At 39.8% G+C, this 14,544-nt stretch overlaps 1 protein-coding gene across 9 annotated transcripts in view; it reads left to right on the top strand.

Annotated features, from left to right (window-relative positions):
- FAT3 (FAT atypical cadherin 3) overlaps positions 1-14,544 on the top strand; it is a 708,211-nt gene that overhangs the window by 356,581 nt on the left and 337,086 nt on the right. The window contains exon 5 of one of the 9 annotated variants that reach the window (XM_032640653.1): positions 712-747. The exons of the other annotated variants lie outside the window; for them this stretch is intronic. Coding sequence (XP_032496544.1) covers positions 712-731 — 20 coding nt within the window. The 3' untranslated portion in view covers positions 732-747. Of the gene's footprint in view, positions 1-711; positions 748-14,544 lie in introns of those variants that run through there. 9 annotated transcript variants of the gene reach the window in all.

Below are 14,544 nucleotides of genomic sequence, written 5' to 3'. Positions count from 1 at the left end.
AATTGCTCAGAAAATGTTCTCAAAATGGTTTCTGGGTAACTACTTTACTCTTTGAGTATAAAAGGAATTCTCTGTTCCTAATATTGGCTCTATGGAAGCAGCAGAAAATATGTGAGGAAGAGGGAGGGACTGTAAGTCATCATGTAAGGGACTGTAAGTAATCATGGGGGTTTACTAAGTAACACAGTGGTCTCCTAACTTTTTGATCATGTACTCCTATCAGTAAAACATTTTTGAGCAGCCATCTCAATATCTTGTGATTGATTGGAAAACATATTTGTGTCAACCAACTTCAAAAACTAAAAGGTTATCCAAATATATTGTCATTATTATTAACAATAATTTTAAAAAGTCTCAGTGTTCTTTAACTTTCAGCCAAGAGATATGAGCCAAGGATCGACATTATGATAAATGACTCATTTTAGCTGAAAAAATCAATAAATTCTTGAGACTGACTTTCCCTCCACCTAACCTGCTTTAAAACCCAATTTAAAATTCACCCCTTTCATGGGGGTGGGACAGGAGGAGGGGAATTATAGGGATGGGGGCGTGGGAGGTGCAAACTATTAGGTGTAAGATAGTCTCAAGGATGTATTGTACAGCATGGGAAATATAGCCAATATTTTGTAATAACTGAAAATAGAAAATAACCTTTAAAAATTGTATAAAAAAATTTTAAAATTAAAAATAAAACAAATTCACCTCTTTCAGTCAATACAAAATATTACTGAGGGGACTTCCCTGTTGGTGCATTGCCACCTGCCAGTGAATCCACCTGCCAATGCAGGGGACACGGGTTCGAGCCCTGGTCCGGGAAGATCCCACATGCCGTGGAGCAGCAAAGCCTGTGCGCCACAACTACTGAGCCTGCACTCTAGAGCCTGTGAGCCACAACTACTGAAGCCCACGCGCCTAGATCCTGTGCTCCACAACAAGAGAAGCCACCGCAATGAGAAGCCCGCACACCGCAACGAAGAGAGCTCGCCGCAACTAGAGAAAGCCCATGCACAGCAACGAAGACCCAACACAGCCAAAAATCAATCAATCAATAAATAATTTTTAAAAATTATTATTGAATCTCTACTCTGCCACCTGGCACTGTTCTAGGCACTGAGAATATAGCGAGGAAAAAATACATACAGCATGTGTCCGTAGGCAAATGGAGCAGCAGAGTGGGCACAAGCAAAATGCATTTTGTAATTTCTAAATACATTTACTTTAACCTCTCCTCCAAGATCAGAAGAATTTAAATTTTACTCATATTTAATATTCAGATTAATATTGGCACTGCCCCTTATCCATGAGTTAGGTGGCGACCTGCCACTTGCAGTATTCACAGTATCCTGCAGGCATCATCAGATACTGGAAAAGGAGACAATTAAGCCAGTTTTATATTGTGCATATGCTTTAGAGTGAGCCAAAAATTGTAGGTGACGATGCTTTGTTGTGATTAATGCCAGCAATGCAAAGAACAGAAAATGTGTTCCTATTAGGCTCAGATACACAAAAGTGTAACAGATCCTCAGGCAACCATTAGATCACCGTGGCTAGACTGGTTATCAGCCTTTAAAACCCTTGAATATCTCCCAGTCGATGACAGGATGAAGTCCATACTCCTTAGCCTGGCATACAGGCACCTTCACTCTCTGGCCGCTGTTTGCTTTTTAGTCTTGTTAAGTCTTTTCTTTTACATTTGTACATGCCTCGAATGTCATCCTCATTCTCTTTACCTGATGGTTTTCAACTTGTCCTTCAAAACTCTGCTGAAAGATGCCCTTTGTGAAGTCACTGTGGATGTTTCCAAACCGTTACTCACACGGTGGTCTGACCTCTGGTGGCTTCTCCACCTGGATGCCTATCAACCCTCAGCTCACTGTATTTTAATTATCTTTACTTGTCTCTTTCACTGACTAAAACTGAACTAGTGTCACCACCCAGTCCTCATGAAAACCAGTGGTTTTGGCCAACAGGCACATGAAAAGATGCTCAACATTGCTAATTATTAGAGAAATGCAAATCAAAACTACAATGAGGTACCACCTCACAACGGTCAGAATGGCCATCATCCAAATGTCTACAAATAATAAATGCTGGAGCAGGTGTGAAGAAAAGGAAATCCTCCTACACTGTTGGTGGGAATGTAAACTGGTGCAGCCACTATGGAAAACAGTATGGAGGTTCCTTAAAAAACTAAAAGCAGAGTTACCATATGATCCAGCAATCCCATTCCTGAGCATATATCCAGAAAAGACGAAAACTCTACTTCAAAAAGATACATGCACTCCAGTGTTCATAGCAGCACTATTTACAATAGCCAAGATATGGAAGTAACCTAAATGCTCATTGACGCATGAATGGATAAAGAAGATGTTGTATATATTGATATGTAAATGAAATATTACTCAGCCATAAAAAAGAATGAAACAGTGCCATTTGCAGCAACATGGATGGACATAAAGATTATCATACTAAGTGACATGTCAGACAGACAAAGGCAAATATCATGTGATATCATTTATATGTAGAATCTAAAAATGATACAAATGAACTTATTTACCAAACAGAATCAGACTCACAGACGAAGAAAACAAACTTATGGTTACCAAAGTGGAGAGATAAATTGGAAGTATGGGATTAACAGACACACACATAGCACAGGGAACTATATTCAGTATCCTGTGATAAATTGTAATGGAAAAATCAAATAAAAAAGAATACAGGTATATACATATGTATATGTATAACCAAATCACTTTGCTGTACACCTGAAACTAACACACTATTGTAAATTAAAAATTTTTTAAAAAAATTTAAAAAGAAAGAAAACCATTGGTTTTGCTTCCGAGGACATTCTGGGTATGGCTTGACTTTCCGGAGTTAAAAGGTCTTCTTTTCCCCCATTGTTTCTACCCCATCAGGTGTCACGGGACTGAAGTTCATTGAGCAGGTAGCCAAGCCCTCTGTTTACACATAAGGTCGAAGCTTCTAGTGCGTCTGTATCTGGCCCAGTGGCTAAGCTGGGTACCAGCCAACCTAGGAGCAATCGCTGCTCCCCTGCATACTAGCTCTGTGATCTTATGTTATTTAACCTTAGTGCCTCAGTTTCCTTTTCTGTAAAGTGAAGATAACAAGCATACTTATTTACAGCATCGTTCTTAGGTAGGAGGAATGTGCTTAAAAAGACACAGCTCCTAGAACATTGAATCAATGTAGCTACTGTGGTCAAAATGCAAACTCTATGCAAGTCCACATAAGTATACATAGCTTTCAGTCAAAGTTTAAATGACGTTATCATTTATGTCATTAAGTTCTTGCTTGTTTTGAATATTTGATGTGGTGGATGGATGGAGGGAATATTAACCATGAGGAGAAGGGTAAGGAAAGACGAGACTGGGACACTAAAAATACTATTACCCCTATTTTCCCAATTGGTAAGTTTGGTAGATTTCCTGCTGTACTGGAGGGAAATTGAGTAGAAAGACTGCTGCTTGTGTAATTTTTGTTGTCGTGGTTCTTATTGTTGTTTTCCCTAACAGAAACTGCGTTACATGTCCTATTGCATTCATAAGAAGTGGAGTGGACACATCCCCACTCAATTAAAGTTCCCCCCCTTTAATTTGATCATTTTGCATATTTAATGAAGCTAGCGTGCTCACTGCCTCGTTAGGAGACTGGTGTCTGCTGTGGGAATTGCAAGCTTTTACCATCTCAGTGACTCATCGCAGTAATTGGTTGGAAAAGTGATTTCCAACAGCTCAAGCTATCTGGAGCTACGACTGAGGGCTTCATCTCACCGCAGGCCTCCTTGTCAGCCTGTGATGTGTTATTGCTCGCTTTTGTCTGACTATGTATGTTCCTTTAATGTCTCAGACAGCAAGGTGTCTGAAATTCACAATTTCACTTGGTGATGAGAATTGTGATCGGTGCGTCCTTAACACGGTTGTGTGGGCACCATGTAGTAAAACTGGATTTTGCTGTTGAGCAAAGGGTAAAATGAGCATATGCAGTAGTTGGCTCGGATGAAAAATTATAATTAAGTTGAATTCACTCTTTAGCCCTATATTCACTGGCAGCGCTTTTCAGCCTCTGCCATGTAATAATAATAATAGATGCACATGTTGTATCTCTCCTCTGGAGGGTAAGCTCCCTAAGACAGCCTTGGTCACCCTGTGCTTGCGTATAAAGCAGCTTCAGCATATATTACTTCTCAGTACATGTCTGATTAAGGACTGCGTGAGTGAGAATCTAAGCATGGTGTTGGATAATCATTAGTGATGTTATCTTGGGAAATTTTCACAATGTTTTGATTATGAAAATTGTTAAACATACACCAAAAGAAAGAGAAGAGTATAACAAACTCCTGTCCACCCATTTTCCAGCTTCAATAGCCATCAACCCTTGGCTAATCTTGTTTCATCTATACCTCTAGCATTCCTTTCACCCATCAGTCTATTTTGAAGAAAACATATAGGAAAGATTTTGACACTTATGTGCAGAAAATTCAGTAAATTAAATAAATACACAACTTACTTTGCATTGTCCGCCTTCAAGGGATATTTGCAAAGAGCAAGCTCTACTTGGCATTTTAATGCCACTGATTAAAAGAGGCACAGTCCCTATCTATTTGGACCCTGTTCTGATCACACAGAAACAGTCTTCTCCAGGGTTTCTCAAGATTCTCATTGTTTAATAGCTGGTGGAACTGAACTACCGGCAAGGTGTAATTGCAGTGTCAGAAGCTTCTTAATTTGTTGGTGCATTTATCCTCTGAGGATGAAATTCCTGTCCTCTATCCAGTATTCAGTAAAGGTTGTCGACTACCATTTTATTTTGTTCTATTCCAGGGACCGTATTGGGTGCTCGGATTAAAAATAAAGAGCAAACTTCTTAGCCGTTTCTAAAACTCTCTAGCTATAAACATTGGGATCTTTTAGATTTTTTCAAAAGAGCCTAGAAGTGCAGAATGAAAGAAGGGGAAAGAGGGGAAGACCAGGGCATCGACAAGGGACCTGGATGAACAGGCTAAGTGCCAAGGGAGGGAGGCTCTTGAAGTGTCCTTTCCCTCTCCTTAGGGACAGATGTCCTGCTCCAGGTCTGTGCTGCCCGGGTGCTGGGGCACAGGCAGCCAGGGGCCAGAGGGGAGGACGGCCAGTGGCTCCCTCTTGGGCTCTGAGAGTCAGTGACAGGGAGCAGCCACCAACCACAGGACCTGTACCCCAAACTGAACCGTCGGCAGGCTCCTTCCTACTGTCATGAGCTCAGTTAAGCCACGTCGCCCCAACTTAAAGGTTGCTCATTCATGGAATGACTGTCACCACCGTCCTCACCGTGCAGGGGCAGCTCGCTTCTCTTTGCCGGTTTTACCATGACTTAAGACAAGTTTTGCAAAATGTTACTATTCGCTGGAATTTGAACATGTGCTACTGTTGTCAGCTAACCACAGACACTAACGTGTCTTCTGCACAAGGCCGTCAAGACCAGGACAGACGCTGTCACTTTTGCTTTCTCTCTATCTCTAATTTTTCTCTCCCCTTCTCCTCCAGTACTTAGCTCTTCTCTCTGGTCCTTGGTTTTCTTTCTCTGTCTAAATCTTGCTTCTCTTTTGTTGCTTCTTCCCCATTTTGATTCCCTTCCACATTTGATGTCTTCCTTTTCCCTCACCATCCTTCTTCCTGTTTTCTCCTGGCTTTACTCTTGGGTAACTATGTGAGAGTTTTCAGGGATGTAGCATTTTTGTATGTCTGAAAACATCTGAACTACAGCATTGCCTGTCACATACCTGGGGATGGAAGGAATGCTTGAAGTCTCAACCTCAAAATGACATTTGGCTTTTACAGCCCTCATAGGTACCTGACCATAAATCCCCTTTTTCATTCAGACAGTGTTGGCTGAGTGTCACCTATGTCCCTGGCACTGGAAATTCACATGGACATTAAGGAGACACAGCTCCTGTCTTCATGGGGCTCACCACCCATTGTGATTTATGGTAAAACATGGGGAAAGACATCCTTCATTGTACAATTTAAATTGAAAGATCTTATTAGAGGTCTACTGTTTTAAAGGTATAATTTACTTAAGTTACTGTATTATTCTACCAACAAATTTCATGGGTAATCTTTATGCTTAAAAGCCTACAGATTCTCAAATGAGATTCAGCCTGAAGCCAGCCAGGACCAAATGATAACCCTCAGCATCTGACGACAAAAATAAAATGAAATAAGCACTACAGATAGTTCAGCATTTTCTCATCCATGCCCTAAATGTCAAGGGATATTTTTTTAAATGTCTCTCTCTGTGCTATTCGAGCAGAATATTAACAACTGACCACACTTTTTAAAAAATCTGTCAACATTGCAATCTTAATAACATAGTTAGATGAAAGGCAGCATATGGCAATGAATCATTAGGACCACTCGTCAGGAGAGCTATAAAACTGAAGTCTCTCCCAGGAGTAAAAGAATTAAAATGACTGTGTACGTTGAGGTGTTTTTAACTGGTTAACCAGTCACTGAAGTAGCTAATTGCCGAATGGGTGAGTTGTTCAGCCTGTTCGGTTACCATGACAACAGAACCCTTCATCTTCTGTAATATACATTGAATTTTCACTACTTACAATTTAAGCATTTGATTTCCTCATGAGTTAACGGATAGTCATGCAGTTATCTTGCTAACCTATTTAAGAAACATGCCATATGAAGATGGTGCCTGGAATGCAAGTGAAAAAGAGAAGGTGGATTGTTAGAAATAGATTCATGTCAAAACTGAGAAATGCCATGGCTTGGTTTAGGCAACAGTGATGAGTCGTACAAAACTGATGCTATTTTATCTTCTATCTTCTATTCCAGTTTCTTTAATTTTTCCCCACCTTCCCTGTAGCTTAACTGTGTTAATTGTTATGTTCTGAGACCTGTGCAGGTGCTAAGGCACAAAGATGAAAAGGGATGTTCTTGTCTCTCATAAGCCAACAGACTAGTAGGGAAGCATCAGCTAAATTACTATCTTGGGTCATAAATGCTTAAATAAATGTGCTGTGCGAAGATCCTGAAGAAGTGGCTAATTCAGCCTCTGCTCCCTGACCCCCTAAGGGTGACTATGCTGGTAAGCAATAGAAGAAATTTCCCTAAAAGATCAAACTTTACCGCAACAGGAAGTCTCTCCACGACTCCTAGAAACATCTCTCCACTTTCAATTTTGTTGGAAGTGAACACAGACAACCACAGCCTTTACTGGTTACACAGGGTTATACTCCCTCCTTAAAGATATGTCCAAGTCCTGACCCCAGTACCTGTGAACATGACCTTTTCTTGGGAATAAATGTAATTAAGGGTTTTGAGATGAGATCATCCTAGATTTAAAGTGGGCTCTCAAATTAGGAGTTTGGGATTAACATATGCACACCACTATATATAAAATAGGTAAACAACAAGGACCTACTGTAGAGCACAGGGAACTATACTCAATATCTTGTAATAACCTATAAGGGAAGAGAATCTGAAAAAGAATATGAATATATCTATAACTGACTCACTTTGCTGTACACTTGAAACTAACATTGTAAATTAACTATACTTCAATTAAAAAAATAAAATAAGGTTCTCATTGGAATAACTTGAAAAAAATAAAGTGGGCTCTAAGTCTAATAGTGAGTGCTCTTAGAAGACACAGGAAAGGAGAAGACACAGAGAAACCCAGGGAGAAGAAGGCCACGTGAAGACAGAGACAGTGATCGAACTTACGGAGTTAATTCAGCTCCAAGCCAATGAAAGCCAAGGGTTGCCAGCAGCCAGAGAAGCTGGAAGAGAGGCACAGGACAAATTCTCCCCCGGAGCCTCCAAAGGAAACCAACCCTGCTGACACCTTGATTTTGGAATTGTAGCCTCCAGACTATAAGAGAATAAATTTCTGTTGCTTTAAGCCACTCAGCTTGTGGTACTGTGTTCCAGCAGCCTTAGGAAACTAACGTACTGGTCAATTAAAAAAACCAATAAAGAAAATTGAAATCACCTCCAATGAAAGGTCTCCATCCAGCCACAACATATAACTGACAGATTCCATTCAAGGCACGTTTAATAAAAGAGCAAACATTAGTTTTCACAAGGCTGACACGCCTCCAAACATTCCAGGGGCCTTCAGAGGAAAGAGAAATTTGATTTATGTCTCCCTGCTAGTTGAAAATAGTGTAGCAGTGGGTGAGGCTCTTTGCCACAGAGCAGTGCTACACACCTGTTTTATGTGTTATGGTCTCTGGCGGCCAAAGTTAGACACACGTGTCTGAGATGATACTGTATCAACAGAGCAACAGGAAATAAAAATCCCTCCCCAAACTCCCCATTCTGACATCTAACTTAGAATCTGAAATGTGTTCATGGTGCATGTCAGAGATGACAGAAGTGTCTGCTCCCATGATGGTGTGCCCCAAATCCCTCAGTGGACTCCAAACACCTTCACCTGGCAGTAGACTCAAGTAGAACGAGCCCTGTGCACTCCTCATCCTCTCATTTGTGCTTCTGAGCCTGGAGTTTAACTTTGCAGGGCTTTGTTTCTTTGTCAATAAAATGGGGATGATAATGGCACCACGGGAAGTGTTGTCACCAGCCTCCTTAACCAGAAGGGAAGCAACTATACTTCTCTTTAGCAGTTGATCTGTTTTCTGCTAATACAAGCTGTAAATCTGGAAGGAGTTCTCTTTTCTTCTTATTTCAGTGTGTTGGAGATTGAGCCAAATCCTGGTGAGCTTCTAGTAAATGTACTGGGTCTTTGGCACACCTCTTTGTACACTACGTAGTGTGCACTCTTTTTAATATCGATGGCTAATGTGTGTGGAGCGTTGCTTCATTTTAGTCACTGTGCTAGGTATTTATGTTCTTGACTTTATGTCTTATCCCAGCCCTGGGTGGGAGTAGTGATGCTCCCATTATCATTCTCCACTTTGCAGAGAAGGAGACTGAGGCTTTGAGTTGTGTCTGTCATTGACTCAGGGATCCACCGCTGTTATGGAGTGTGGTTGATGGCTGGCCTGCACTCGGATTTGGATCTGGTGTCTTCAGAGACCAAGCTCTCAACCACACAAAACAAATTATTATTATGATGTCTATGACTTGCTTTTTCGTTTTTTCTTTTTAACATCTTTATTGGAGTATAATTGCTTTACAATGGTGTATTAGTTTCTGCTTTATAACAAAGTGAATCAGTTATACATATACACATATTCCCATATCTCTTCCCTCCTGCGCTATGACTTGTTTTGTTAAAAACTGTCCTGTCAGGGCTTCCCTGGTGGCACAGTGGTTGAGAGTCCGCCTGCCGATGCAGGGTACACAGGTTCGTGTCCCGGTCCGGGAAGATCCCACATGCCGCGGAGCGGCTAAGTCCATGAGCCATAGCCGCTGACTCTGCGCGTCCGGAGCCTGTGCTCCGCAATGGGAGAGGCCACAACAGTGAGAGGCCCGCGTACTGCAAAAAAAAAAAAAAAAAAAAAACTGTCCTATCATTGTTCTCTGTTTACCCTGATTTTCTCATTTATTAATAATTTATACTGTTGTTTGCCATGGATATCGTTTAGCTACTTCATGAATTTTGAGAGACGATATATAAGACTAACACAGGTGATGTAAGGGTTACCTGAAAGAATATAGGTAAACGCTAACCCAGTTTCTGACACATTAAAGGCATGAAATAAACACTTATCCCTCTGGCTTTCCCATTCAGTGCCTGATACCAGCATAACCCTCAGTCTGGTTTCTTCTACTTCTTTCTACTTCTCAGGCAACACCATAAATTGATTGCAAATGATCAGAAGAAATAATAGTAATAATAATACACTGTATGCAAGTCTGTAATGAGATGTCCTGAAATGAATCAAATTTGCATTTAAACACTATTTCTATATTTTGTCTCTCATATTCTCAACTTAAATTATCCAAGTGTATAATATATACCTTCTAAAGATCTTGTAAATGAATTGGTTGAGGTTTTTATTTGTTTGTTTTGTTTTTTGGTATTTTTGGGAGAGAGGGTAGAGGGGGTTCTCTTTTGATAATATTAACACTTCTCTTCATTAGTCTCAAATTTCTTTATCCATAAAACGGAGTTGATAATAGTTACTTCACTGAATTGTAATTATAATTTAGTGATAAGGGCACATGCTGACTCCATGTACTTAGAAGTACCATGTACTTCTAAATGGTACAGTTTCAGGAATAAACTGAAACTCCTCTCTCCCTCTCTTCTTCCCTGAGAGAATCTTCTTCTTATAATTATGCTAATGTTTTTTTTTTTTTTTTTTTTAATGCAGAAGTGTTAGTAGGCAGAATGAAGAAGACTTTTCTTCAGGACTATTTTCAGTTTTTTGAGATTAGAAATGGAAAGTCAGAATTTGTGATAAAGTAGAGACACCTAGCCTTTTAGGTTGTAGTAAAATCTGCCACACTTAGTTTGAGCTTTACATACGTATTACTTTAGTTTAATAATGAGCTGTCATAAAAATGAATTATAAATTGAGAGTTTAAAAATGTGCACTGGGCTTCCCTGGTGGCGCAGTGGTTGGGAATCCGCCTGCCAATGCAGGGGACACGGGCTCGAGCCCTGGTCCGGGAGGATCCCGCATGCCGTGGAGGAACTAAGACCGTGCACCACAACTACTGACCCTGCACCTTAGAGACCGCGAGCCACAACTACTGAAGCCGGTGCGCCTAGAGCCCGTGTTCCGCAACAAGAGAAGCCACCGCAATGAGAAGCCGTGCACCGCAAAGAAGAGTAGCCCCCCCCCCACCACTGCAACTAGAGAAAGCCTACGTGTAGCAGCAACAAAGACCCAACACAGCCAAAAATAAATAAATAAAATAAATAAATCCAAAAAAAAATGTGCACTGATCCTCAGTATCATCTTTGCCAATGTAGGTAATTGCTTCAACCTGGGATGGGATTGATCAGAATATGCAAATGATCAGAATATTTTTTTAAGGAAGGACCTCAAGTCCTTAAGGGGTGAAACTGAAGAAGCAACACCGCCTTCCATTTCTCTGGTGGTTGAGAGCCCCCTAAAGTTAATTCCTAGAGAATATTTAATTACTTGGTTTGGTTTCAATTACTTGTTGGTCCCAACCTTAACACGACCTCACCTATGTCATTGAATAGCATCTTGTGGTGAGGTCTTTGGGACATTTTGACAAACAGGTGGATTGTATCACAAGCAAATTTATAAATCTTTAGCCCGAGAGGAGAGTTAATATTTCCGTGTTTTAGACCACATGTTCATTCCCAAGCAGGATGTGTAAGCTGTTCTTACTTCAGTAAGTACAGTTCGTGAAATGTTTTTATGCCATAGGAATAATCCATTCAAATTCTAGCCTCTGTGATGAAATGCTAAAAATGACAGATTTGGGCAAAGCACACTAAGTTGGCATCCTCTGAGGAATACCTCCTCTGAAAGTTGGCATTAACTTCCAGGCAAAAGTTCCAATCAGTGGAGCCTTTGTCACATCGAGGAGGGAGAAACATAGGGAGAACTATTTATACCTTTCCTGCAAGTGATAAAAAACAGCTTAAACAACAAGAACAACCACAAAAAAACTCTTCCTTCTCTAACTTAGATTTTACTTTTGATAACCCCCAAGAAGACATTAAGCAGTACATTCATTACAATAAAAATTTAACCTCCTCAAGAAAGAAAAGATGCTTTAAAAAACAATTACTACTGTGGCACTGAGATTCCTGCAGGTAGACTGCCTGGAACTCAACAAAGAAATTCACAGGGCATCAGAATGTTGGCAGATAATGGCCATTTCCAAAGAAAAACGCAGATCTATTTGTGATTTTTTAAAATGTTTGTGGTATAATTTTTTATTGTTTTATTTCCTTCGCTTGTATCTTGTGGAAAAACTGGGAGAATAAAGAATTGAGATTTAGATAGAAAAAGAGATAAGGAGAGAACTTTGAAAAGAGAGTGCACACACTGAAAAGTAAATTATTTGCAAGTAACCAATATATTAGAAATAATCTGGCAGATCCTTATGCAATACCTATAGTATGCACGGCATAAAGGGACATACTCTGAGCTTCATGTTTAAAAATTATGTGCAGGCTAAACAATTATGGACTCAAAGAGATACTGAAGTAGTTGCAAGAAAAGTACTATTTGAATATTAAATATTAAGGATAAAAAAAGAAAAAAATAGTAATTTGACCAACACTCACTATTAGTGTTTGCAGGATTATTTTACCAATACTGACTAGTAGTGTTCACAGGGTTACTTGGTTCTCTTTATTAACAGATTGTGTGTGTGCTAAGTCATTTTAATTAAGTATACAATGTATTGAAGATTCGAGGATTTGAGGATGGTTTGCTCATTTGCAGTGAAAACTTCTGTAGCTAGTTTGGAAGTCCTGTTGTGTACTCTCTAATTTACCCTTGATAACATTTACCCTGTTATCGAGACCACTTTACAAAGCAAAAACCCAGATTGTGTGAGTGACCTACTAGAAGTCACACCTTTAAGGAGACTTCAGAACACATACCACATGGGCTTTCCACCAGGTGATGTTGTTCCCTGCAGCACCGTTACGCGGGGTTGGAAATTTTTCCTATTTTGATAATGGACTGCAAATTTGAGAGAGTTATTACCCAGTGCAATCTTCCAGCTGCATTAGGCAGCAGAGAGCCGGGGATGTCCACCCCAATTCTCATCCCTGTTTTACCCGTCTGTCAAACCTTAATCATGTCCTCTTCTGTAGGCCTCACTTTGCCTGTTTATAAAATAAGGAGTAATAAAACCTTCCATCTCTCAGAGATGAGTGTTTTAAGGACACATTAGATCACTTGTGAGAGAAGCTTTATGTTCTTTCGAAGAAAAGCACATGGCAAAGTAACATTTTTCACCATAATCGTCTAATATGTCATAAAAAAACAATGCTGGAAAAATAATTAAGTATGTGGCTTTGACAGAGGAGTTGAAAGGAATGAAAAACTGATGAAAATAAAAATAGTCGGTTATCTTGGTGACTGGATGGTATTATTACCTTATAAGGGCATTTCTGAGCCAGTGGTTCTACTAAGACAGTTCTTTATTCAAAACCAGATGAGTATCTATAGCCCCATTAATTGTGTTGTAAGCTAAAATCCAGACTGATCTGGGAGTAAAATTTGTAACATAAAGATCAGTGGTCTGTTCTTATTAAATTGCTATGTCAGGACCTTATGACACATGAAATATTTGGAAAAGGTCAGGAATGGATCAGTGAAAATGACTCAGAATTAGGAAGCAGAACTTGTTAGGGAAAGGTTGAAAGGAGAGAATAAAATAAGAGACAAGGCTGCAGGATGAGAGAAATATGAGAGATGGATGGTGACTGGAGGATAGAATGAAAAGAAATTGGTTTAAATTATGACCAGAGGATTGTAAGCAGTGCCCAAGGGAGACTCTGATGCGTCTGAAGGTTGTAAGCTACTGGAATGCACTATTGATTGAATTTATAGACTCTTTCTTTTTTTCTGGAGATATATTTAATAATAGGCCACCTTTCCATCTCAGAGGATTGCTAGAGGCTGTGGATAAAAGGGTACATTCTATCATATCGTGTGGTCATGCCCTAAGATAATTAAATTTGGGGACAGAGTGCTTTAGTATGTGGAGTCTCTCACTAGAAGAGCTGCAGCATTGCAGGACCCCAATCAAATGCTACTTGGCATATTAAGTAAAGACCTCTGTTCCATTTTCGAGAAGAAATAATACCGTTACTCTTTCTCATAGCTACAGAAGTCTGACTACCTTGGCAATGGCATCAGAAAAGCTGCCCCATAGTCAGTACCTGTCATGGAAAGATTTTGGAAGTTATGGGACTAGCCACACTCCATCACCTTATGAAACATCTTTGTACCCAGATGGCAAAGAAAATGGGATGCCTTCTTTGAAAATTATTAAAAGTTTATAAAAAGCAGTAATTATGTAATCTCTGAATATTTCAATATAATTAATATGCTTTAAAAAAAACTCCAGTAGTTAAGGTAAACAAATAATTTGGCACAGACTAGAATATTACATAAGCCTAGTTATTCAGGGTACATTATATGCCCAATAGTTTGAATTGCTTAAGGCATGTAAGGCGGCCTCCATCATAATCTTGTTTTTGTTAAGTTAGCATGGAAAAAAGTTAAATATAAGCTTTTTATTTGTGTTAAGTAGAAGATTAGGTCAGGAAGAATGATGACTCATATCTGCTGTTGTGGTTCTCATTTTCACCTTAACTCTAGTTTTGTTTTTCCACCCAATTCCAGAGCAGCCTTACTTAGATGCCTCAATATGTCCTGGACCCATAGTTCCATTTCATCTGGTGATGCTACCATGTTTGTTTGATGTCACCTTTGTTGGAAATGCTCTTTCCCCAACACTAGCTGCACCTGTTAAAATCCTACTCATTCTTTAAGATTCAACTCAAAAAGCATTTCTCCGATTCCCTTCTCACCCCCAATTTGGTAAGCCAGTTTCCTGTCTTGGGCACATCCATGGTACCTAGATCATGCCCTCTCTTGACATTATCAGAATCTGG

This window comes from Phocoena sinus, chromosome 8 (genome assembly GCF_008692025.1).
Source record: "Phocoena sinus isolate mPhoSin1 chromosome 8, mPhoSin1.pri, whole genome shotgun sequence".
In the NCBI taxonomy this organism is placed as follows: domain Eukaryota; kingdom Metazoa; phylum Chordata; class Mammalia; order Artiodactyla; family Phocoenidae; genus Phocoena; species Phocoena sinus.
Note: the sequence above shows the minus strand (reverse complement) of the source record. Positions and strands in the feature narration are given on the sequence as shown.